General features: G+C 44.9%; 1 protein-coding gene across 6 annotated transcripts in view; it reads right to left on the bottom strand.

Annotated features, from left to right (window-relative positions):
• Positions 1-302: 302 nt before the first annotated feature.
• Positions 303-27,029, bottom strand: part of TFAP2B (transcription factor AP-2 beta) — a 28,261-nt gene continuing 1,534 nt past the window's right edge. Inside the window, exons 2-10 of one of the 6 annotated variants that reach the window (XM_040473746.1) lie at positions 26,944-26,970; positions 25,258-25,716; positions 20,352-20,412; positions 12,140-12,359; positions 10,367-10,485; positions 8,062-8,203; positions 4,967-5,226; positions 3,853-3,915; positions 303-2,639 (exon numbers count right to left, since the gene is read on the bottom strand). In XM_040473746.1, the coding sequence (XP_040329680.1) occupies positions 3,854-3,915; positions 4,967-5,226; positions 8,062-8,203; positions 10,367-10,485; positions 12,140-12,359; positions 20,352-20,412; positions 25,258-25,716; positions 26,944-26,970 (1,350 nt within the window). In that variant the 3' untranslated portion in view covers positions 303-2,639; position 3,853. Of the gene's footprint in view, positions 5,227-8,061; positions 8,204-10,366; positions 10,486-12,139; positions 12,360-20,351; positions 20,413-25,257; positions 25,717-26,943; positions 26,971-27,029 lie in introns of all 6 variants that reach the window. The other 5 variants (XR_005789773.1, XM_040473750.1, XM_040473748.1 and 2 more) reach the window with 5 other exon arrangements.

Below are 27,029 nucleotides of genomic sequence, written 5' to 3'. Positions count from 1 at the left end.
TTTATGGAGGGCTTTGCACAGCTGGTGAGGTCAGGGTTGGGTTCAATCCTGAAATAAGACAGTTAACTCCTCCAAATCCCAAGGTGTCGGGTGCAGGAGCCCATACCTGGCCCTGTGGGCATCTCCTGCGCCATTTCCTCCAAGGAACACCATGCCAGAATGCTATCCCATTAGCAGTGGGAGGGGAGCATCATCTTTGACTTGTAACCAGAGCCCTTTAGTTACTGGGACACAGAGTGTTTTAGTTGCCTGGGAAGTAAATTTGACGCCTCATTTTTTAAAGGGCAAAATAAACCAAGAGATGCAGTTAACATGAGCTTTTATTGCAAATCTAGTTCGAAATAAGAGAGAAGAGTGTCAACTTGGAATTAAGAAAATAAAAAACACCTCCTAGTGAAAACAAAGTGTCAGTTTTTCTAAGAAGCAAAATTTATTGTATTTATGCTGTAACGAAAACATTGCCTGTGTTTCAAGTGAGAGGGGACAAAAAGAAAAAAAAAATTCTTGGCTATACTTTTTCTGTCTGTAGAATTAAACAATGTCCATATTCAAGAAACTGAAGATGAAAACACAACAAAAACACAACAGTCTTTTTATTTGTGTAAATCAGATCAACACTGGACAATAAACCAATTTCTACCCATTACCATAACAGCTCGTCTATAAAGAACAGAAAAATTCAGATAGGATTCTACCTAGGGGCAAGCTATTTTTTTGGGTTTTTTTTTTTACTTTTTTTTTAACCACCCATTCACAGAGGTATAGATTCACAGATAAATAATCCCAAACTACTTGCCATATTTACACATTCCCATTAAATTAAGCATAAATAAATATATACAAACTTAACATGGATACCCTCCAGAGCTCTTCTTCTGAAGAGCCAATAGATTGATATTTCTCGATTGTGTGGCAAAAACAATGTTAGTGAATTAGAGACCAACTCAACAGTGGAGTCAATTTTGGCATTTAAAGAATAGTGTTCATTCGACCTTTTGAAAGAAAACAAAAATGAATTTTGATATTTCTTCTTACTCTTCTTTCTTTCTTTCTTTCTTTCTTTCTCTTTTTTACCCCGGTAATTTAACATATATTGGCACAGGAGGGGAAACACTGTTTGGGCTCTTGAGGCAACATCAGATGGTTTAAGGTTATTATTTCCTTTCCACATAATGTATTACGCATACAGGATATCAGATGTGATGACAAATTCTCTATAAACACTCTAAGTAAGAAGGAGTTGCCCTTTTAAGTAAGGCTTTGTACCAGAGGAACAGTGTGTAGATAAGTCCGAGGCTTCAGGTTTTCCATTCAACCAAAGTTTTCATAGGATATGAAATAATTGCTTGAGAGAAAGTGGTTTCCTTGGCCAAAGAAAATAAAACAGCCAGGTCTTTGAAAGCCTCTTCGGTTCTTTATGTGGGGGTGGAGAAAGCTAAGGATGTGGAGCCAGAGAGAAGAAAATGGAAGATAATTTTGGGGGTGGGGGTGGTGAAAGAAAGTTACTTTCCCAGTTTAGGGGAAAAATTAAAGATCGTTTTGATGGTGGAATACTTTCCTGGACAGCTCCCCCGCCGTTTTTTTGTTTGTTTGTTTGTTTTGTTTTGGTTTTGTTTTTGTTTGTTTTGTTTTGTTTCTCCCCTGAGACCCATAATACCTGTAAGGGGAGGCCGGGTCGGACAGAGAATGGTCAGGCGACCTCTGGAACCTCCAAAGGAACTTGCAGAGTGGAAAGTGTGAAGGCAACGCTGCCACATCCTGACTCCTTTTTTCTATCTTTAGCTATGTTGGTTTGGGACTGAGCGTTTGGGAGGGGGGCACGCGGCTGTCTAAAGAGTGCAGGGGTGGAGGAAGAGCTGCAACTCACCTGTTTGGTTTGAAAACAAAGCTCAGAAGAGCTTGTTTTAAACGTTTCCCTTGACTTAAAAGGCAAACTCTTGCGTTAATCCTACTGTTTATTGATTTATGGGCCCAAGGAAACCAAATCTTTTAATAACTCAATTATCAGATAAACGTAGCGGGCCAGGCTAACGAAAGCAAAGGGGTGGGGGTCGTACCTAAAAAGGAGAAGGGAGGGAGGGAGAGGGGGCAGTGAGCTCTCTCCACGCGGGGAGGGGCGCAGGGGAGGCGCGCAAGGGGCTCTACTTAGCGGGGGCGCGGAGGAACACACGAATGAGGGTGAAGGGAGTTGAAGGGAGCCTGCATAGCCAAATAGCACGATTCCTATCCCATCACCCGCCTTTAGGAGCGTGAGGAGGGCGAGAGTTTTCATCCTGGCAAAGGCGGGGGAAGCTTCCGATTCCCTGGACATTTCTAGGCCACTTGCCTCCGGGGAGCAAGTGCCCGGAGCGGCCGCTGGTAGCAAAGGGCAAAGGCAGCGCTGAGACCCCTCCCCGCCTGCTGCCCGCGTGGCGCCGCCCCATTACCTACTGGAGAATGGGGCTTTCTCGGTCGCCTTAGCCCTTAGGGTGTGACCGAGAGCGAAAAGGGCCCGCGCGGCCCGCGGCCCCTCCAGCGGCTGATTCTATGTCCTCAACACGACTGGGCGTCAGTGGCCCACACGCTCTCAGGACCTGCACAGTAAGAGCAAGGCGCGTCCATCGCGTCTCTCGAACGTCACACGCGTGGGGCGCGTTGCCCTGCAAGGAAAGGAGACGATGGTTTTCAGTGTGGTTTCTCCTGGCCTTTTGCAACCAGAATACATATAATGCAAGCGGCCAGGCCCTCGGACAAAGGCGCAGGCTTCTGAGCTGGGGAGAGATGGAGTGTCTACACCCTCCATAGGGGTTAGTTCCCGGCCTTTGTATTTCACCCGGTCTGGGGCTGAGCCCTGCACACCCAGAGGTCCCCAAAGGAGCTAGCGGTAGTTGGGCTGGGGAGTGACAGTAACCGTTGCTTGGACCTTCCAGGTGACCTAAAACCTGCTCCCTAACTCCCTTCCCCATGAAAGTGTCAGCGCAAAGCTCTCAGCAGGTGCCTAAAGCCCAATCCTCCAACCTACCCCCCCCCCCCCCAAGGCCAAAGCCCTTTGGGGCGGCAGAACTGAGAGTCCCAGAGGATTCTGTGAATCCTGAAGAACAGACATCTGGATCTTTAACTTCCAGGGATGTTGCAAAGGTCCTAAGGTCTACTTTGTATAAAGAGGTGCGTGTATCAACACTAAATTTAGACTACTGGGGGTGGATTTCCCCACTGCTTTTGGGAGAGTGGGGACAATAGGTTCCAGATTTATTTTCACGATAATGCCCAGATGAAGCCCAAGAAAGGAGCTGGGCTGCCAGAATGAGACACAGTAAATGCATGAAACTTTATCCACTGGGAATAATAGTCCCAGGGTATACAGACGGTAAAATTCAAAGCTGAAATACATCTCCTTTCACTTTGCATTCATTATTTTGCCATCATATGCCAAAACGAGTGCACGTCTTGGGAGGGGGCGGTGATGCCTCATTCAGAAAGCATCTTGTAGAAAACAATTGTTGCTGAAACACGGAAGCTTGCACCACCCTCTTGCCCAGGACCACTCGAAAAGCTGCTTCCTTACCCGCTAAAACAGCAATCACCAAAGAGCCCAAGGAAATGGAATCTATTTCAAAGGCAGGGCAATATTGCTAAAATATTGGACTCCACGAATCCTTACTTTTCTCCCCTAAAATTCATTTTCAGCTCCCCCCCCCTCCCCTGGAATTCCGTGTTGAGGTATCTGTTAGCAACTAGACTCAAAGCTGCTTCAATTTCTTATTGGCCACTTTCTAAATTATTCCCTTTGAGCTTCTTTAAAGAAGTGCACCTGCAGAATTCTGACACACAGGCTTTGATTTAAAAAGGATCGGATTTTTTTTTTCTCTGTACCTTATAGATTGTGTAGGAAGCCCAAGTCCTCTTTGAAGAAGCTCATAAACCATGCGGGCAAAGCTTTGGAAAACAGAAGAGAATGAAATGGTACATACCCCTCCGAAGGAATTACATACTAATCAACGTATTCATATTGTGCTTTTTTTTTTTTTTTACTATTGTTCTTAAAATTGGTAGATGACACAAACATAACAAATGCAAGATTCTCTGTATGCAGGTGCTGGCAAGGCTGGGAATTAGTAACATTTCTGAAAGGAACTGATGATGAGTCTGAATCAACTTATTGATCCGGATTTTCCTCAGCCGCAGGAGCCTCTCTGCTCGGCGGGCCCGCACAAGCGGCAGCCACCGCCGGCACCACGGCGGGCCTCCCGCCCCGCCCGCCCTCGCCCTCCCCGAAGGGTGCCAACGGGAGCTGGGCACCGGTGAGTTAACAACGCAGGGCGCAGGGCGGGGCGGGGGTAACCGAGGGGCAGACGCAAAGGGGCTAACCACACTCATGTTCATCCCGGAAAATTCCCGTGACAGCTTGAGGGAGGGAGGGCAACATAGAAAAGGGTGGTTGGGAGAGGGGTGAGGTGAGGGGGGAGGGCGGGGACTGCGAGAGTTTCCTAAAAAAATATTAAAAATTAAAAAGTTCGTGCGTCTCAGTCAACCAACTCTCAAAGCACTGACACCAACAATGTTTCTCCGATTTTCTTCCAATAAGTTAGCGTTTTCTCATGTTTAGTCTTATGTTTATTTTTCCAAAGGGGGAAAATCATGGTTTTCTTTTATTATCAGTATTACTAAGCTCGAAAGAACCGAAGTGGAAAATCCGGACGTTTGTCTCCAAGTGTATCTTGAAATAGACACTGAGAACCGATATTGTTGCTCCGTTGTAAGCCTCAGTTTTTTTTTAAAGTTATTTAGCTCTTTTTTTAAAATTTGATTGTATGTGTATTCTACCTAATATAATTAATTCTTCCAAAGCCAATCCAACATTTTAAAGCTAAAATTAAATTTTTTTCTGTTTTCCTTTTGTATTTAAAACATTTTTCTTTCTTTCTTTTTTTTTTTTTTTTAATTTTTCATTTCCTGTGTTTCTCCTCCTTGTCGCCAGTTTTACTACCTGGGCCTTCCCCAGACGTGTGCCTGTTAGTGGTGGTGTTGTTCAAGAACATCTTGTCCATGCCTTTGAGCGCCTCGGTGAGATAGTTCTGCAGGGCCGTGAGTGCGGCGCAAATGGCCGGGGCTCCGAAGCCGTGCGTGATGAGGCTGAAGTGCGTGAGGCAGCTCTGGATCCCCGGCTCCAGGATAGGGCTAGGTCTGCTGTTCCCGATTGGCGTCCGGTCCTGCGCCAGCAGATCCGTAAATTCTTTACAAAGTTGCCTGCAAAGAGGTGGGAGAGGAATAAAAAATCACTATCGGTGTCGTTGTCATTGGCATTAGAAAGGAGACGCGCACACTAGCCCAGAGGCGCCGGGTCACCATAGAGCCGGAGAGCGAGGCTAATGCGGACGATTCCGCTCTGTTTCCCTTCACGGCACTCTCCCTTCTAGAGCAGCTGGGACGAGAAGGAAAGCGGGGGTGGGGAAGTTATGCACCCCTTACAGCCCAAAGCCTTGCCTTTCTCCCCACATCCAGTCTTTCCTCCTTCATTCCAGGACCGCCTAAACCCTGCTTGGGAAATCCGCTAGGCCTTAGCGTTTGATCTTTACTATTCAGTCATTTTTGGCTCTTACCTGGCAGATTTTTTTTTTTAAGCCCTTTCCCCCTTCTCTCCTCTGCCTCTCTAACCTCTTGATGATCAGACTCAAAAAGCCCTGAAAGATTTAGGCCCCTAAACCACAAGCCTGTCCCTGGCACAGAAGCAGATTGCCAGAGACTTGCATGGCCCAGGGCAAGCAACTGTTTATTCCAGGACAGAATGCTGATTCCATTCAAAGCAAAAATCTGTTTACCTGCAGTATTTGGGAAGGAAGGTATTTTCCCCCCTTTCCCTTTCTTTTAAGTACAGGCTACTGAAAATCTTTGTACAACAGGATTGTTGTCAATATAAAAGGATTCCTACATTGTTTAAATAAAACCTGCAGGTAGATGGGTAAGACACTGGGGAGGGTAGACTTTTATTTGTTGAAGGTTTTTATTTCCTCAGGGCAACTACAATTTAGAGGAAACTCTCAGCCTTAGAAATACTGTGTGCCTACGAAGTGAGCTTATTTGAGAAATTTTTAATATAGGAGATGGACAAGAGGCTTAATATACGATGGTTTTAGCCCAGAAGGTCCAATGGCATGGCATCCCAAAGGCCACGACCTTTCACAGACTGGCAAACTTCTCCTGTCAACCTGCGTCCACCAGTCCATGGGTCTATACAATTCCAGTCCCAGTCCCTCCCCACCCCCCACCCTCACCTCCAGTGTGGCCTGACGCTTGGCAACACGTGGCCTGGCCAACAGGTAAACAAGGCAGTTACCCAGAGGCCCTTATCAGTGACCCTGGGGCATCCTTTGCCGGGGGGATTACTCTCAGGAAGAGTAATGGCTAAACAAGACAGAGACTACGTCCCCCACCCCCACCTGCAGCAGGTGAAAAGGTTTTAGTTTTAAGGCTGGTGGTTAGATAATACTGACAGCCATCTCTCTACCCTCTCTCTACTGGTTACTCCATTCAAAATGCACACCTACATCCTCACAACCAGGAAGAAATAGGTTACGGTGGTGCTGACGGTGCTGAAGTAAATAGGGCAGTTCTTAGGCACCTCAGAAGCACCTGTGGGGCTCAGATGCATGTATCCATGCCTCTACCCCATGATTCCAATTCAGAGGGCCTGGGGCTAGGTCCACAAGTAAATACCTTGGAAAAGCTCCCCAGATGATTCTGATACTCACCCCAGGTTAAGAAGTGCTGTCCTAAGTGAAGCCACAGGGCTTCAAGGAGTGATGGGGTGGAGGAAGTTACAAGGATTCCTTCGGGAAATAAGAGTTGGTGGGTGAAATCCTATTATCTAATTTATACACTTTAGTTTTATTTTCCCCCAAAGTACATTTACTCTTTTATAAAGCACCAACAGGTCCCCCACCACCAGACAGCAGGGCAAGGGGTAGGAGGGCAACAGATCCATTATACTGCTAGCTGGTACATCAGAAGAAAAACTTTGAAAAACAGGACGAGAGCCAAGTTTTGATCATAGAAAGAGATGGTTAAAGTCTGTCTTTAAGTTTGTACTCATTACCAAAGTGCCAAAAAAGAAATTCTGAACTGGGGGGAACAAATGCTCAGAGTCAAACATTCTAAATCTTCAAAGCCCAAAGCAGGGTCTGTAAGCAATTAAAGTTCTGGGACATTAATATTTTTTGACCCTGCGGAAAGGGGCAATCAAATTCCAATCACGTCTCAAAAACATCTGGACAAATTTGAGCAAATGATTTTTCAGCCTTCCATATATTTCTTTAAATTACGCTGTCAACGGAACAAACTGCGTCCTCCAGCACTAAATAAATGAGCGCCGCTGTTTGGGCCGAGCCTTGGAGAGAAACGTGCGGACGCGCACAGCGCCGCCCACTGCAGGCCTGAGCCGGCCATAAAACACCAACAATATGACACCGAAGCCAAAGACAGGAGTAAATCAAATAAATAGAAAACCCACTGTAAAAGTTCAAATGAGCTCTAGACCTAAATTTAGCCAGAGATTTACTATTTTCCCCTCTGGAATTGTAGTAAATTTTACGTCTGTGGAAGATGCCAAACAGCAACGTTGGAAAGAGAATAATTAGAGCTGCGGGTGGAGATGGGTACACGTGGGTGACATATAGACATCCTGAGTGTGCCTATGACGGGAGATGTGAAACCAGGAAGAAATGTGCACCTAGGGATCCAGGAAAGATCTGGATCCAGGAAAGACCCAGAAAAGTCCTGCCTGGGATCCCCAGGGTTGGGGATAAGAACTGTAAAAAGCCTAGATTCATAATAATAAAGCCATTCTCCCCAAGAAACTTGGTAATAGAGGAGATCAAGACAAACCCACAGCCCTTAATCAACTTGCGCTGGGGGGGGGGGGGGGGCCGGGAAGGCATCCTAGCCAGAAATCCACAGGCTGCAAAAGCTACTTGGACCACTGAGTTGCTTGCCAGCCCCACAAATGAGGTCTGCATTGTCCTCCCAAGCGAGGGGAAGCAGCAGGGTGGGAGTCAGAGAGGAGGGCTGAGGGTCTGGGATACTCACTTTGTAGCGAGCAGCATATTCTTTCGGGAGTGCAGGTCACTGGGGTCCGTGTGCTGCCGGTTCAAATACTCAGAAACAGCTTTAGCAGGAAACTCTGTTTCGCAAATATACCCAAAATCCCGAGCTAAGTGAACAGCTTCTCCTGAAAAGACGAGAGTAGAGGTAATAATCAGCACCTAGTCCCTGATCATCTAGGACAGGAGACAGTCCCTGGTCAACTGTTGTTATTTATAGAAGAGGCCAGCTGTTGGGGGCAAAAGCAAGGGTGAGACTGATGCCCAGATAAAAAGGATTCTCAAGCCATAAAGTTGATGGAATAAACTTTGCTCCTGCTGCTCTTTCCAGCCTCTCTCTGATGATCCTTTTAGCCAAGTCCTAGCTAGACATCCCCTGAAAAGCTTTGGGTCTCCTACACACCATGCTTTCACTTAAGGGCAGATATATTCAGGAGCCACCTTACAATTGCACCTAGACAGTTGGCTAGACATTCAAGCCAGATTTCCCCCTTCCCTTTTTAAAAAGCACCCATTATACCTGCTTTAAATAAAGTTTAAAAGTATTCCTATCTTTTGTGTTATCTTTTGTATTTCCTATAATTGCATTAGGAAAAAATATCTTATTAATAACAAATATATACAAACAATTCCACGTGTGAACATGTCCACATATATTAAAGAAACATATAAGGAATGAGTGTTTCTGTCCAACAATGAAATATGTATTCTTTGTCAGTTCCCTGATAGGTTTCAGGTCTCTCCTCAGAGGTTCCTGTCATCATTCTCCTATTCAAGAACTTTCTACTGCAGAAAGATGACACAACAACTATAGAAAACCTGGACATCTGAGTCCTCAGCTTATGTGGAAGACCTTTCAAATAAAACACGAATAGCCCTTCATGCACAGCCTTAGGTGTTCCAGGGAAGATCCTGAATATGGTAAAGAGATATGGTGAATTATCCCATAGCTATGTGATTTTTAAGGAGCATGACTTACTTTTAATCATCATTATCATAGTAACAACAAAAGACTTCAGGCATGGTGCTTACAACGATCCAGATCCATAAAACTGAAAATTGCCAACTAACTATTGTAACTTCAGTAGTTTTATAGTTTCCTTCCTTCTACACCCAAATTCAAGTCTTAGGCAGAGATAACCTTGACTGCTTTTTAAAATGAGGATTGTGATACTAACAAATCCCTGAAGGGCAAAAACTAAACCCCCCAGGCTGAGAATCAACTGCTAATCAGTGTGATCTGGAAATTTGGTGACTGCTTCCCCAGAGGGTAAGTTTGGGCCAGGCAACTCTGCCTTAAAGATGGCAAAGTGCAATGCCTGTAAATGTGATGACTTTATGGTTGCTGCTTACATATTCTAAGATCTCCTCCAAAAACCAATTCCCCACAGGAGTGTCATAATATCACATCCATAAAAATAGAAGAAAAAACCAAGACCAACATGTTAGACTCTAGAGAAAATTCTATAACTTCCTTCATTAAGACCATCTGGCTGTATTTCCTATTCCTTCCCCGTCCCACAAATTAACTGCAGATCCTCTTGTTCTCAACTGTGTAGAAGTTCCTGTTTATTACATACCATAAATATCATCCCCAACCCAAAAATGATGAGCAAGTTAGAATGTGCCTGTCGTAATTATGGCTGTTTAATTCACAATTGATGAATCTACACTGAAGATCATATGTGACTCCCCTCCATGTTTCCTCAGCACCACCCTGCACCCTGTTTTCTCCTAGGTGTCATTGGCCTTATTAAGCCATATTTCAATAATAATAATAAGTCCCAGGTAATCAGCAGGAGATAGAACCCTGGGAGTGGCATGAGTTTTAAAATAACCATTAGGGGTCAGGAGTGCAATAATAGTTTCCTTATGAAAAAAGACAATGTGCTTTCTACTACTGACGATTCAGAGGTAGAACCTGGGAAGGAGAGGAATATAAAATGGATTGCTGCTTACAGAGTTACTCTTGCGAGAATTCATACAGAGGGAGTTTCACACACTGTCTCCTGCACATGGTGGTACAAGTGACCTCTGCACTGCCTTAGAGTCTGGACCTGAGCACTCTCCAGAGCTTAGGCACTCTTGCACATGTCCTTTGGCCTCTCTACAATTGCCAGTTCCCTCTAAGTAAAAGGACCTTTGAACTTCTCTCAGGCAGCCTCTTGACATTCGACTCATAAGGGCACAATTGCAGTGATTTCCAGTTAATCATGAAACGTGTAAAATGTCAGCCTTCAGCCAACAGTTAAACTCAGCCACTTCGTGAAATGGCCACATGTCTTGCTTACCTTCCACCAGGGAGGTGAGTAACGTGACATTTGCTGCTTTGCGCCTGCCCGCGGGTAAATTCAAACCGATTTTTTCTAGCCTTTCTCGCAAAGATCTCCCCCCATTTTTCGATTTGGCTCTGAAATTGCAAGAATTAACATTCTGATTAACCTCAGAGTATTCCTGAAACAAAGTTTAGACTTAGCAATCTAAAGCCCAGTGGAGCTTGAAGAGGTTTTAACTTGAGGTTAGCACATTTTCCCCCTTTCCTTGTGGTTATTTGCTGATAGTTTGCTGAGGTTTGCTTAATTTCTGCAATACAGAGCATAAAAAAATTGAGTCTTTTTTTTTTATCTTGTGAGAAAATAAAATGATACCAGATGGGAATAATTAGGATGTAGGTTGTGGGTCCAGAAAGGTAGAAGTTGCACATGCAAACACACAAGCTCTTTCCTTGTAATGGAGCCAGTTGGTAAAGCAGAAACTGGGCAAGCGCTACCTTGCTGAAAAGAAGGAAAGAACTGGGTGGTTCAGAGAGAAGGCACTAGCTGAAACAGGTGGGCCTTTCGAGGAAGGAAGGGGTCAAGAATTGCTGTAAGATGGAGTTGGGTTAAAAGGGGAAGGAAGACTGAAACATGAAACCAACATGATGATGGTAATCGCAATAACAGTTAAACTAACACTTTAGGGAGTTTAGTTATGCGATAAGCACTGTATATTGATTATCTCACTTAATCTCATAGCAAGTTTTATACACACACACTCAATGCCCAGGGGGTGAATGAAAGAAACTTCCACACTCCAGGACTCAAAGGACTCACTTGGAGAGCACGGCAAAAGGATTCAAAGTGAGAAAAATCCATGAGTCACCCCCTTACTTCCTCCCTCATCTCTCCCTGTATGTGCTAAAGTCTTGGCAAAAATACAAGAAAAAACCCAGTTACTCTGACCTCTCTGGTGGTACAGTTCACACAGCCACTTTTAGGAAAGAAAGGGACTTTCAACCCCCCAAATAGGCCAGCTTGAAAAGTTCGTCTCCTACAGCGTCACCTTCCTATCAGAGACACTACCAAAGTGTCCTCTGTCCAGGCACTGGCAGAGAATCTGGGGAGAGGCTTTAAAATCTTAAGACAAAAGCCACCTCTTCCTCCATTTTTCACAAGGAGTCCATGAAATGTCTTCCTCCAATATTGAGGACCATTTGAATGCCCCCACGGGATAACTGTTAATATTCCATTGTTATTATTGGCGGTGTTCTTACTGAAGACAAGAGGTCGCAAGTCTAGTGCAGAATTTTTCAAGCCGAGGGAACAATGCTTTGGTGGCTAGTGACCGATTTAGTCGGCCGCCAAACATATTTTAAAACAAAACAGAGAAGTATCACAGTACGTTACTGGTACAAAGTGGTTTATTCCATGAAACGTCTGTTTTAGATAAGTGTGTGTCGGTTCTGAGTTTCACTCAGGCTACAGAACGCCCTCGAAGTGTCCCGGGGCTGGGAAGGAGTCCCGCGCCAGGCACAGGGCAGGGAAAGTGGGAGGCTCCCGCCACCGATCGCAGCGGGAGGGCGAGGCGGCGCGCGCTGGCGGCGCGTGGGTCCCGGGGCGGCGGCGTTTGCGCGCGCTGCCCTCAGCACGTGGCGGCCGTAGCTCTCCGCACGCGCAGCTGGGGGGGGGGGGGGAAGGGGGCCGCGCTCTGGACGCCCAGTTGCTAGGCAACTGCGCCGGGCTGTATGTTGGTTTCCGGGAGAGCCCTCTTCCTTCACCCCATAGTAACCGATTTGGGGGTTTTACCTTCTGAGGACGCCGCCGAGGAGAGACGCATTGAGGCATTCGGGGGGCGAAAGCCGTCTCTGAACTTCTCCCACAGTTACTTTATACTTTGAAGTTGAACTGAGCAGAGACAAACGGCCCGGGACCGAGCAAAATACCTCGCCGGTGTTGACGGACATGCCTCCCAGGAAGCCATCTTTATTCATCATCAGAGAAGTCACAGATTTGGGAGGAACCGGAACTAGGGAGAAAAAAAATATGCCATAAAGGTGACCGGGTTTCGATCCTGGTGACCGGCTGATAGAATGTGTCGGTGCGTGCGCAGGGGCGAGACCACAGGACAGGCGCCAAGTGGAAAGCTGGAGGAGGAAGTGTTTGTTCCAGTGGGGCTGCGGTGCGTTCAGAGCACTGTGTACAAACAAATGGAAAAGCCATCACTCCTCTGGAAACTTACCCCGTGTGTGTAGCTATGAGTGCCCCCTTGCCACAGTCCCGCTTACTATACAAAATCAAAACAGACAGCCCAGAGTTTGAATTATGCTGTGAAACCCGGCAAATCCTATTCCACCATGTGCCAGCTTGTGACCTTAGATATCTCAGTGAACCTCTCTGAATCCTAGATTCCTCATCCATCCCCTAAGGATAATAATCATATTTGGTGCTGAAGCCTGGGAGTGATTACATTATCAATGATATAAAATGGTAATACCAATGTTCTGTATGAGAACCCCTCCCTCCTTTCTTATTGGACTCAAATCTATGGTCATCACTGGAGAGCATTGGAGAGTGGGCTCTTTCAGACACTGTGCTCAAGAACAGCCAAGTAATACCATTAAGCTTGGGCTCGAAAGAGCTGCTCATTTCTGTAAAGTGGATCTCATTCTTTCCTACATCATAACAACATATTCATTTAGAAATGAACCCAAATGCTCCTCTCCAGTGAAAGCAATTCCACAGTGACATGAATTTTGTTTACAAATTAACTAAAGCACCGGCTGGTGATTGTTTGGAGCAGTTATGATTTACAACAGGTGCCCTGATCAATCAACCAATCACTCTAATTCATGTGAGCGGAGGTCTTGCCTTGCCCCAGTTGTTTCATTTCGGCAAGTAATTGATAACAAACCGCACTCAAGGTATGTTTTATGCAGAAGTTAATAAGAGCTGACAGCTGGTTGCCACTGCTACCCAGGCGCATTCAGTCTCTCCAGCCTGTATTTCTGTTTAATTGTGTTTCAGTGTCATCTGCACCTCAGGAAGAGGCGGGGCTCAGTAGAACCAAAGGGCTGGGAATGAGGAACAATGAATGGTCAATCTCCCAATTCCCGGGCAGTCTTGCTCCCTTGGACTTCTACACTGCTGAAGCTCATTTTCTTTCTGCAGGCTCTAGAAGCCACAGGGCAGGTGACTTTTCCTGGCTTGCCTTACACCTTAGCTTCTTCCGATGGGATATGAAGCCCCCAAATCTTCAAACAATATTTGTTGATCACCAGTTCAGGGGATTTATTGAAACATGCATCTGGCATGAAAAAGAAGGCTCCCATTCCTTCTCTTTAATAAAGATTATGTCTTATCCTATCATCCTGGTAGGGGAAGACATGCTCTTTCCACCATCCAGAGCCTAAAACTCTACATGTCAAACAAGTTGTACAACTTCTCTTGTATAGAATAACCAACAGTGAGTATTTTTGTAACAGCTTATTCTCTCTACTACAGATTCCAGCATTCAGACTTCCATGATTGTTTGGAGACTCCTGAAAGCCAGGTGGGTCCCAAATCTCTTATTTATTAGGAATTGCAGTTTGGCCCTTTACAAACATCTCATGGAAAAGGATTTTCCTAGGAGAATGGATGGAGGTCCTGGAGCATTTCCTTTTGCTACTCCTTAGATGTTTTAGTATTTCTGGATCTGCAGAGTTCAAGGCCCTGTCTCAGAACAGGTGAGTGATGTTAGGTAACAGAGTGGATCTTCTGCACTGTCCTGGTTGGTGGGGGGGGGGGGGGGGCAACAGACCATGTTTTCTTCTTTCTGATTCTCCTCATCACATTCTCATATTCCCTTTTGAGAGTGAACCAATGAAAAGTCACAGTGTGAGTATTAATTACATTTGAGTAAAATACGGAGTTAAAGTCATTTAAAAGACAGTGATTTTGGTGAGAACACCCTGTCATTTAATTCCCTTACACAACATCCACATCTAATTTGATCTGTCTTATTCTTCACAGCACTCTTGATTTCCATTTTCAGATTTGTATTCAAGAACTATAAACAAATAATTTATGATCATGGGAATTAGCTTCAAGTAACCTTGGAGAAACTTTTCTCCAAAATATAGATATAATTTTGTAATTTTAACATGGTATGAACTATAGAAATAAGTTGTAAAAAAATCTCATCTTTGACATCAGCAATATTTTCATATTTAAATACTATTTGGAAAGAATATTTTAACAGAAAATAAACCTCACTATAGAATATTTTAACAGAAGAAAAAACCTTACTAAGTTGAAAATAGTAAGTTCCCATACTGAACAACCATTTCCCATACTGAACAACTAATACCCCTTAGGATTGGAATTTTACCTGCTTCTCAGAGTCCCAGTTTTAGATGTCTCTAAAAGCCAAGCCTTTAGAGACACTTTATAACCTGCCCTCTAATTTCACTATTGTTAATTGCCTGATTTACCTGACAAGAGCCATTTCCTTTGGGGAATATATAGTGTTCTCTTCCGTTCCATGGACTGTACCTTTCCTCAAATGCATTATCACCTAAATATCACCAATCCAGTCAGCTTCTGTCAACACATTGTTGTCCTCTTTTGTTGTTGTTCCCCCCGTCCCCCAAAGATGCACGCCATTTGAGCAGACATGCTTCAGGTTATATTTCCATTTTCTAATTTATTTTTTTATGTTTATTTATTTTTGAGAGAGAGACAGAGTGGGAGTGGGAGAAGGGCAGAGAGAGAGGGAGACTCAGAATCTGAAGCAGGCTCCAGGCTCTGAGATGTCAGCATAGAGCCCAACACAGGGCTTGAACTCAGGAACTTTGAGATCATAACTTGAGCTGAAGTCGGACACTTAACCAACTGAACCACCCAGGTGCCCTTCCATTTTCTAATTTAAGTATAAATCATGTTCCTACCCTCTACTCTCTCATTTTCAGGTTCTAACCCTCTCCCACTCTGACCTTAATCTTGGTATCTTAGACTATACCCTACACATTTCTTGTCCTAACTTTCCTTTGAATCCCTAGCAGTGTTATCTAACTTCCCCTCCACTTTCACACCTGCTTAGCTCAGCTGATTAACCCCGTATTTTATTCTCTTTGTCTTTTCCCTTCTGCTTTCCTCCAGCTTATCAATAAACCCAGATAGCAACAGGACCCGGTTGATTTGTTAGTAATTATGAGCACACTGTTCCTGCTCATGGAACCCAGAGATGACTAAGATAGGTTTAAAGCGACAGCAGGAAATGGTAAGGAAATGGAGCATAGCAAAACTCAGCGTGAAGCTTTCAGTTCTTTACATGTTTACAATTTTCTGTGCATACATTAAAACTGGTTGGTTTTGTTTTTTTTTCCTATTCAGTTCTCAGTAGCATATCATGGCCAACTTCTGCATGTAACATCCACAAAACTTGCTCCATTCCTTTTTTCCTGGCATTATATTAGGGAGAAGAAAAAAGGTTAAACCCAATCAGTATTTCATTAGAGTGACTGGAGTTTTATTTAAGGAGAGAGGAAGGAAAAATGATTACAGAAAATATTATTCATTAGTGGACTATAGAGAACCAAAGTGTTAATAGACTAGTTCTTAATGTGTATCTTTTAAACTTAACTATGAAACCGTAGCCTTGAGATCTCTGTGTTTGACTGCAAACAGACCCTTTTTGGGTCTGATCTGCTGGTGGGGAAGAAAGGAAGAAATGAACCCATCTAATGGATTCAAAGGTAAGTCCCTCTGAAAGGTACTCAGACTTAAATATGTAAGCTGCACCAGGAAGCCAACAAGAGGTTGAATACTGCTTGAAATAAGTACTTCTTACCAGCAGAGCACCCTTTTCTTTTTATACTTGCATTGTCTCTCATCTACCTGAGGGCTAAATATTATTTCACATGGATATACAGCACATCTATAACTGTGAGCACCAAAATCCTGGAAAGAAAAATAAAAGGATTCTCACAAAGAAAGCTGGCATATAAAGAACTACGAACATCCAGTGTTAGCATCCTTTAGGGGCAAAGTCTAAGAAGCTATAAACTGAATGGGTCCCATCACTTACTTGGTGTGTGGGACCTTGGGAAAGTCATTTATCTTCTCTTGATCTCAGTTCCCCCCTCCTCCCCACTGGGGGTGGAGGGTGGGAGTTGGAGAAGAGTGTCTGAGCTTTCCAACTTTGAAATTCTGTGAACTCTTGGGGCACCTGGATGGTTCAGTCAGTTAAGCATCTGACTTTGGCTCAGGTCGTGATCTCATGGGTTTGTGAGTTCGAGCCCCGCGTCAGGCTCTGTGCTAATAACTCAGAGCCTGGAGCTTACTTCGGATTCTGTACCTCCCTCTCTCTCTGCCCTTCCCCTACTCACTCTCTCTCTCTCTCAAAAATAAATAAAAATTTTAAAAAATTCTGTGAACTCTGATTACTCCCTGGGTGGCTGGAATGTATCTCAGAGTCTTGAGTTGAATAAATACCTATTGGGATCCAAGTCAGCTCTGGAAATGTGAACCTCTTCCTTTGAGGGGAAACTCAAACCCTTTCAGAGGCTCTGACATAACTCTCGGTGCTTTTTTACCTTCTAGGTCAGAAGGAAGAATCCCAACATTGTAATTGAAATTGGCAATTTCTTTCTACCTCCCCCCCAAAGAAAATCCACACCAAATCAAAGTGTTTATATGGGGAAGGGGCCAGAACTAATGGGGAAAAAAGTGGGAAAGAACTGAGGTTGAACTGAAACTAACCAAACAGGATATCCCCAAGACCAATGAAAATGCCCCACAGTCACATTTGAACCTTGGACTCCAGCCACACTAGCCTTTCCAAGAAATCCCAGCATATTTTCTGCTCTCTAAGGTGTCAAACCTATTGCATTTTGGCCTCTGAATGCACCAAACACTTCTTCTTAAAGCCTAGGTGAGCCTTTTTTAGTTAGGCTATAGGATGGTGGCAGTGATCATTTATATTAGCTGGGCACCAACGCAGCCCCTCCCCGGCCCAGAATCCTAATCTTAATGGAACTGAGAGTTAAGAATGATTTTTTAATGTCTCGTTGGATTTTTAGACTGTTAATGTACCGAATCCTTCTCATTATTACTTTATTGATTGCTCATTGACCAGCCCCCTTCAAATCGTATTAACCACCCTCTGCCGGTTTAGATTAGGAGAGTTTAAAAAGCACCTTTCATTACTCCCTCCACTCCTGCCACGGAGTTGAGACTCGGCAGCTTAATGGGAGCTCTAATGGGGCAGCTTAGAGGAGAGGGGCCACGGTCCCTGCCGATTGCATTAATAGCTCAAAGGGGGCCAATACAGAAAATTAGCCGTAAACGAGCTCTGGAGATCTTCAAATGAAAGAGCCATTTATCACGCTGGCTACCTTCACTCCACTCGTTTGCTCTCTCTACTGGGAACAACTCATTTCCTCTTAACTAAATTACTTCAGAAATGTCAGCTAAGCCCAGATAGCAAACATAACAGGAGAGCTAGCCTATAATCTATGAGGTGATATCAACACGGGTGAAAAATTGGTTAAATTTTAGGAGAGAGTCCCTCCATAATTAGAGACAGTGAGAGACATAGAGACCTTTATCTTTTATGCCTAGGCCTTCTGGCTTCAGTATATATAATAGCAGAGACACCGAAACCTGGGCCAGTGGCTGCACTTTTATTAGTGAGGTAGACTTTTAAAAATCCCTCTACAAAAAATAAAAATTAAAGATCTCTCTAAAAACCCATTAGAAAATAAAGTAAGCAACCGAGTCCCTTGCCCATTGTTGAGATGTAGAAAACTTAGTTCTGAAAACTGTCTCACCTCCTCTTTTAGGAAATTAATCTCTGGGAGATATCCTTCATAAGGGTTGGGGAGGGGACAAAAATGAGAGACCAGAGGGCCAGGAAGAAGCAGGTAAATCCATACCCTTATTTTAAATGATTCATAGTTATCTACAAAAGTAAATCAACCACTTATTTCTATTTTACCCATGACTCTCTACAGATAAATATATGATACTCAGATCTTTTCTTCATGTAATAAAGGAAATACCTGAAGTATTAAATAATGGAGTTGACCTAACACTTCATATTCATACCATGCCCCCTAAATCAATAAAGTGACTGGAGTGCCACTTAGATGTTTTAAGCTATACATTAAAAAAAAAAAAAAAAAGGCTTTAGAGGCCATAAAAAGTATTGCATGTTTTCGAACAGAACCAGCCACTTTAGTCAATATTCTCCTTATTCCTGGAGATACCCTTATACATAAATATTCATATTTTGCTGACAAACATATACTAGCCCTGAAACCAAAGCAGCCTACATCTAAGAATATTTTCAGGTATTTTGTTAAGCAAACTAAATTCCAAATATTTTTATTGGCCTGCCCATTAATAACATTTCTGATTGGTCATCTGTTGGGCATGACCCACTGACAGCCCAAATGTTGTTTCTAGGATACAGAACCCTGAGATAAGGGGTTCTAGCCTCCGGTGAAAAGGGAGGGGGGGCTAAAACAAAAAAGAAACAGAAAAGCCAATGGGGAAGTACCTCCCCACTCTCCCTGCCTTGCCCCCATCAACTAGCAGTTATCCAAAAGAGAAGACCTTAGAGGAAATGGTGAAAGTGAGCTGTCAGCACAGTTGCAAATCTAAGCACCAAGCCTGGGTGTCCGAGCAAACCGGAAAGCTGGCATTAAAAACTGAAATGACACTATCTAAAGAAGATAGGGAGAGATGTTTGGAGCAACACTCAAAATAAATAGTTTTGCCCCAAATCTCACCATTCTTCTTCAGGATATTACATTCCAAAGCCAAATGGCATTATTCAAGTACAGCTCCCCCCACCCCTGTCCCAGCTTCCATCCTTCACCTCCAAAGCCACTTTTTCTGTCTTTGTAAAGGAAGATAATTTAGAATACCCCACCCTGTTTGGAATCCTTACTTCACAACCCTTCTACTGTACCAGGCTTGATTTTGCATTCCTTTCCAAAGCACCTTTTCTTTAATTGTTTTTGTGACTGTCATGTGGTTCAAATTAATCATAACTGACAGAAGCTAGGGATTGTTGACATCAAATATAAGGACGGGCCTTCTCCAGAATCGATAAGAAAGGGTTACAGTAGTTAAAACTGTATCTCCAAATACCAGCTCTAGCGATAATTAAAGATTGCACTGTTTACACATTCAAGCTCCTAAATTGGTGGCATGTGAGTGACATTCGGGCCTTTCGGCAGCCACACTAATCGCCAGGCATTCTCTCAGTGACTGTCAGAAGAGAGGGGGAAAAATTAAGCAGCTGCAATACGCCCGAAATGAGTTATTGTAATTACATTTAATTAGTTTAATTAGTTAATTATTTTGCTTACAGCTGTACAAGAGACTGCAAACATTTGTTAATATCACATGCCCTTTAACAGTATGGGGTGATTCCACAGTCACACTAAATCATGAATGCATATGTAGGAAGATTTAGAAATGTGCATAGGCTGTCTCAACTTCTCGGGATGTGCATATTTAGCAACACATTTCGCAGGATTTAAAAAAAAAATAATAAAGAACTCATAAAAGACAGAGAACTGGGAACAGAATTACCACACACAAAAATCAAATACAAAAACAAGAGAAGGACCTGTCTCAATGACTTAGGTTAGGGTTTAGCTCAGCAAACTCCAGTCATAAATGAAATAATTATAGCACATTTTTGAAAGCAGTGTTTCCTAACCAGTTCCACACACGATGGTAGTTCGGTTATTTAAGATGTATCTACAATTGCTGCCAAATGTACCATGAGAAAGTGGCAACAGTCTCTGTCCCTCTGTCTCTCTCATCTGGGTTTCTGTCTTTGCCCCTCCCCGTTTCCTTCTTCCCAACATGCCTTTTACACCCAGGCCTTTTACACCTTTGTCCTGTGATTGTGCACAAACATTTCTCTCTTATAAAATAACGAATTCCCCCAAAGCGAAAACTCATAAAGACATGACTGCACAGGAAAACTTTGCTTACTTTTGGGAGGAATAATCCATACCTTTTTTTATGACAGACTGGTCCAATAGATTCATGCCGCTGTTATTGGCATCTTCAACTGACTGTGAATATAAAAACATCACTATTCAAATTGACTGGATATTAAAGAATTGCACACATAAATCATGTCATTCCAAACTGGAGTTTCTGTTATTTCCATTTATATTAATTCACAAAGGGAGGTTTTATTATTATCATTATTACCTCCAAATCAACATAGAAATGAAAGTCACCCAAATTATAAATTCTTCCAATGGAAGAGGAGGAAAAAGGAAACTGTGAGAGACATCTGGGGTGCAGTATTGGTTTAGTTATTATATTAAACATAGATGTTACACAGACATATAAACTTTCATATTACTTGCTCTTATGAATTGTGAAAATTTGGCAACAGCTGAAAGATTTTCACCAATATAAGTACGGATAATTCCTGTTTTCAGTTCTATCCCAGCACATCTTAACCCCAGAGTCACTTTACAAATACATAATAGTTTACATTATGGGGTTTTAATTAAAGTCTGAGCAATTTGGAATGGAATGCAAACAGCAACACATAGGAACACGTTTGCAAGCTGGCAGGACCGCACACACTCTTCAGTCCGTACACGTCCTTGTGTGCTATGAATTTCTTGCTGCCTGACAATCCCTCAGAGGAACCTGCACAGTTTGCTTCCCCTCCCAATCCTGCTGCTGCTACTTCCCAGCAAGAAGCACACCTGTTAGGGCCACAGTAACCACAGACACACAGAGAGCCCCCGATCCTCCCAGTGAGCACCTGGGTTCTGGCAAAGAGCATTCACATTCTGTGCCACAGTCTTATCCTAAAGGGGAGTTTCAACCCTGGGTGTTGGCAGCACTTCTGAGGGGAAATGGCTGTTGGGATGAGTTTCTTACTGTCAGGATGCACAAATACAGAAGTTCTGGCTGTGCGTCCCAGGGCATCCAAAAGCACTGTATTCCCTCCTCTCCCCACCCCCCCCCCCCAATGAAAAATAAATGCTAGGTCTTTCTGAAATGTACCGCTGCTTTCCTTGATTCTTAGAAACCTACGTTCGGACCAATCTGTCCCCCACTCGACAGAGAAGTAAAAAGCAAACGGCTTGGGAGTGAGGTTGTGTTTTCACAGCACCTCCCACCCACTCACACCTCATCCCCAGACAGGGTGTGTGTTCATCACAAGGAAGAGACTGTCTACCCCAAACAAGCAGCCCATTAGACACGAGATGATCTAATCACGAGGAGCGGGGGAGGAGCATGTTAATTTGTTTCTTTACGTTTTTAAGAGTCACTCTTCAGTTGTCGGAAAGGTGAGGAAAATTGTTATTCCCCGTAAGACCCGTTTTCCATGTTGCAACATGCCATATCCATATTAAGAAACAGTAAAACGCTGTAACAAATACTTCGTACAACTTGCTCGGAACTCCTCAAGACACCCCCACCTTGCACACCCGCGTGCGCGCGCACACACACGATTCACGCCTTGCCATGCTCACGTGTCTACACTGCGAGGCGTCCACTCAAGACCAAAATAGTCGTCGGTGACTGTGGGCGGGCAGGCCCCGGATCTCGGGGGCCGGGACCCAGGGCGCCCCCACACCTCACCCTCACGCCGATACGTAAATATGTATATACGCCTCATCAGCGACGTGGGGTAGTTGTGGTAGTTAATGAGAAGGCTCTTGTCTGATTTTCTATCTAATTACGGCCGCCTGCTGGGTTTTTGTACAGGATATTCACGCAGCATGCTGGCGCTTAATCGTCACAGGGAGGATCGTAAAGATTTAATTAGGACTGCATGCGGAAGCGCAGAAAAACAACTCAGACTCGTAATTACTAGACTTCTTTAGTTAAAAGTGATACCAGGGGTTGCTTTAAGACACTGGTGTGTGTGTGTGTGTGTGTGTGTGTGTGTGTGTGTGTGTGTGTGTGGTGGGGTTTGACAACGTCCTTATATGCTTATACTCAGGGGTAGTAGAGGTGATGCGAGGTTAGGGAGCAAAGACTGGAAGAAGAAAAGAGGGGTTCACGACAACTAAACTCCAAAGTAGGTGTCATATCACTCCATCTTTCTCTCTGATGCTGTTTTTCCGGAGTTTTGTTTTTTTTTTTTTAACAGTGCACACCCCCCAACACACATACACGCAAATGGGTGAAATGTAGCATACCCAGAGCCCAAACTGCGATTTGCTAGTTTAATAGCCCCTGTGAGTAAATTGAAATAGAAATTGACAGGGTTTTATAGTTTCATTTAAAAAAATATTAGAAGCATTTGGTTAATTAGCTCCCCTCATCTTCTCTCACGGTCGGTCGGGGCGGTGGCCCTCCGCGTGTGTCTGGGTCACACGACATACCCACAAACCAACCCTCGGCCAGGTAAGTACCCCTCGCGTTGAGGCCCTCAGGCCCAGCGGCGCCCTGGGGACCTGTCAGGTCCGCGGCTGGGAGGGGGCAGGGAGAGGGATCCGGAACACACACTAGGTCTTCGAGTTCGTACAAGTGACTGAGGTCCAGGCGGAGGCACCCTCTGGTCCCTTTTTAAAGACTGGTCAGGCGCAGCCAACCCAATCCGTAGCTTCAGGAAACGGTGAAATCCCCACCGGCTCGGGTAACTTCACCTCCCCCCTCTCCCCACCCCTACCCGCCCCCCGCCCCCCCCCCCAGCAACTCGGAGTGGATCCTCGGGGATGGAGCAGCTGAGGCGAAGCCCCTGCATTCGGGGCCCGGTCCTAGGTACATCTCTCCCCCGTCTTTCTTTGTCACCTGCCCCCTGTCGTGTCAAGGGCATCCTTTCCTCAGAAGGCCTGCCATCGCCGCCGCGGAGACAGAGATCCTCCCTGCAGCCTGGGACAAGCGCAGGATGTATCCCCCGTGACCCCGTGCACTGAAGGTCGTCCAGAGAAAGTCCCGCGAGCCACCCCACCCCGCCAGATGACGGGTTTGGAAGCCTCTGGGGGAGGAACTGGGTAGAGGTGGGGAGCATGCGTGGGCTGGGGCCTGCACCTTCTCTCCTCTGGGCTCTCTGCACCTCCGCCGTCCTTGTTTCGACGCAACAACTCAGCCTGCCGCGCGACGCTTTGATGCGGGTGTTCTCCCCAATACACCCTGAACTGGTCCTGTGTTTCCCTCGTCCTTTGCATTTGACCAAACACTCAAAACCCCTCACAATTCTATCTTAAAAAACAAAAAAACAAAAAAAACTAAAAAACTAAACTAAACTAAAACCAAACTAAACTGAGACCAAAGAAATCTATTCCCTGTTTTGAGAGAATTCCTGGGTTCGACTGACTGAGTCACTGGGCCTGCAGGGTGGTGGTGACACGGCCAGTGCGTTAGCATTGCCAACAGCAGTGGTGATGAGTTGGTCCACTTTCATTATCTAGCACTTTGAGCCATACTCAGAAAGGTTAATTTAAAAACTTGCCCCCTCCCAGACACATATTACCTCAATACATTTTTTAAAAAGCTATTAAATATTTCCTTCTTGTATGGTATTCTGAAATGAGCAGTATCTCCAGACAGGGATCATCAAGCTTGATTAAACCAACAAAACTATCGTTCATGTTACTATGGGTAAATCCAGCCACAAATCATGTGATCCTATTATTTTGGGAAATAATAAATAACTGAATTTCTTCTAAAACAATAAACCATCACAGGCTACACACAGGCAGCATTTGATGCTGTCACCACATTTTAACTGTCCAAAATAAATGTATGTTTTCCCCAGTAAGGTAAAACAGAAGGACTTTTCCCTTTCCCATTTCATTTTCCTTTGCTTTAGAGGTACGTCTAAAACGATGCATAATATATACAACTATGCCAATGAGACCAAAGTGTCAAATACCTTTCAACCGTATTTATCCTTTCTGCAGACTATTTAAATTAGGGAGCAAAAGGAGACCTGCTCAGAATCACCCAGACAGTTTTTGGAAATCATTTCTTTGATGTTTCTTTGTTTAGTTTAACCAAGTATTCTCAACCAAATCAGGCTCCATTGTGTAGGTTGCAGATGGGTTAGGGAGTGGGTGGGGGGAGTGTTTTGAGCCTTTTGTTTTAAGAAACAAACACGTGATGCCTGTCTAACTGGGATGGTGGCTTTGGGGAGAGGAGAGTATTAATGGAGGGGAGAACTGAGGAGGGATGTGGAGAATACTGCTCCATAGTCGTCTGATGCACCAAGAGGTGAAAACAATTCTCCAAAATGGTATGTGTCCTCTTGGACTCCCAAGCAGAATTATGGCTTTCTGGGTCACCCCCACCCCTACAATTATTCCATTTCTCCAGAGATGACTTTGGAACTCATTTATCTTCAAAAAGGGCTCAGCAGCTTATGGGACATTCAAAGTAGGACCTGGTTTGGATGATCATAGCACATGTTTTTCTGTCCCATGTGCATTGTCATGCTTAACATCCAGCAGGAACCTCTGGAGCCCAAGAGGCCCTTGCACCTCTATGCTGAAGCCCCAGACTCTAAGCAGCCCAAGCTTTCACCTGCCTTGTCAGGGGACAGGCCCACTATGGAACCTGCATGGCGGGGGGCAGTGGTGGTTGGGAGGGTACCTAGCTTGCCAGCACAAAGTACAAGAGAAAAAGGAAGTAGCTAAGGCAAGAGGAAAAACAACTAGCCTTGATTGCGATGACCCTAAACTATCAGCCCGTACATGCATCTCTTTCTCCTTCAAGATTTCATTTCTAGTGGTTCCAGCTTTCATAACTGGACCTCCAGAAATCGCCACTACATGCATAACACATAAACAGTTATATAAGTCGTGTCCAGCTAGTCCCGTTTTAAAGATGGAAACTCTCTCCCCCTACCAGGATGTAGAGTGCCCCTCCCCCACCCCTCCCATCTCCCGGGGCACTCATTATTTATTTATTGTCTTTCTCATTTGTTTGTTTGTGGTTACCTGGACGTCTTCCATTCCGGGATGGCCGAGGCCGTGCAGCGAGAGGCTGTCACCCATGCCCGCGTCCAGGCCGTGGTGCGCCGAATGCAGCAGCACGTCTGGCCGGCGGACCGAGTGGTAGTCCCTCCGGGGGTCGAGGCCCGAGAGCTGGGGCAAGGCGGCCCGAGGCTGGGGCAGGAGAGAGCCGGCTTCTGAACCCACTTCTTGTCGCTGCCGTTGCCCCCAGGGATGCTGCTGGGGCTGGTGCAGTGGGTTCAGGGAGTAGGGGTCGTTGACGTGGGAGTAGGGGTCCTGGCTCTGGTGGTAGGGGAGCGGCTGGTAGGGAGGCGGGAAGTAGGGCGGCTGGAAGTCTGACGACGGGGTGTGGGACAGCGGCGGGGCGCTGGAGTAAGGTCCTTGAGACACCGAGCCCAGCTGTGAGAGCCTGGAACTGTGGCTCGGGACGCCATCGTGCCGGTCCTGGGAGCGGAGAGAAGGAGAGAGAGACAGAAGCAGAGAGACAGAGAGAGAGAGAGAGAGAGAGAGAGAGAGAGAGAGAGAAAGAAAAAAAAATACAAGCGACTAATGGAGAAGCCCCGCTTCTGTACATTCTTCCCAGGACAGGGGAAGCAAGAGTCTGAAACTTATACTCCCAGGTTGACTCAGAGGGCACATGATTTCAGCAATTCCAAACGCGAGGCTTTGAGGGGAAAAGTGGGTAGAATCACCACCCACTTAACCAACATCTGAGCCTGCTGTTGGGAGTGCAAAGCAGGCAAAAGGGGTAAGGGTCAAGTAACTGAATGTATGGGGGGAATTCTAAATTCCTTAGTTAAAAATATAGGAGCCTCCCGTACAGTGTTTCCTCTTCTGGGTGTTTTAAACTATCTTTTCTAACTCTTCCAGAGGTGCAAAGCATAACAAATAAAACTTCATACTGTTTGCTCTGCTGCTGCTCCTGTTCCAAACCAACTTCTGCCTTCACTGGCAACCCAGCCAGCTGACCAAGTGCTCCCCACACAACCTGATAATTCCAGGAGCTCTGAGAAATCTGCCTACTCTGAGTTCCCAGTCACCCCTCCCTCCCCAAGAGGAATTAAATCATTTAAATACTGTTTGATTGAAATGGATCTCATTTGAAATTACATCCTGAACCCACGCTCCTTTAAGTTGAGTCGTGGTTCGAAGGAGTTATTTCTATGGTTGCTTTTCTGTATCTAATGCTATGATACTGCAGGGTGTGAAAATTAAGGACCTGGGGAGGGAAAAACAAGAAAAAGCCCAGACAACTTACTGTTGGTTCTGTCTGGAGTGGCAAACTGAGTGGAAGGAGAAGGGGGAGGTGTGTGTGTGTGAGAGGGATGTTTAAGTTTCTCCCTGTCCTTTGTGGAAGTGTTTTGGTAAAGTCCCCGTGATTCTTTTTTGGAGAAATTGTCACCTAAATTTCCAAACTGCAGTGGCAAATAAAAAGTTTTTCTCTGCGGCCTCCCCCCTCCCCAGCTGACTCATGGAGCTCAGACGGAGAACACACAATGCAGAGAGAAGCAGCTGCAGCCTCCTCCAATTATGGTGCTAAATTACCAAGCCAAAGGCGCTCAAAGGAAGACAGAGACAGAGAGAGTGAGACGCACGCACAGAGACGGAGAGACAGAGAGACAGTGAGAGGGGGGAGCATGCAATTCTGGTACAACGTGAATCCAAACTCACCATGGATGAATAGGTGTGGACTAACATCTGGAAAAAAAAGCCTGGTTACTGCTCAAAATCAAACAGTGATTTAAAAAAAAAAAAAA

The sequence above is a fragment of the Herpailurus yagouaroundi genome, unplaced genomic scaffold (assembly GCF_014898765.1).
Source record: "Herpailurus yagouaroundi ecotype Mexico unplaced genomic scaffold, PumYag 139, whole genome shotgun sequence".
In the NCBI taxonomy this organism is placed as follows: domain Eukaryota; kingdom Metazoa; phylum Chordata; class Mammalia; order Carnivora; family Felidae; genus Herpailurus; species Herpailurus yagouaroundi.
This window is presented reverse-complemented; position numbering and strand designations above follow the sequence as displayed.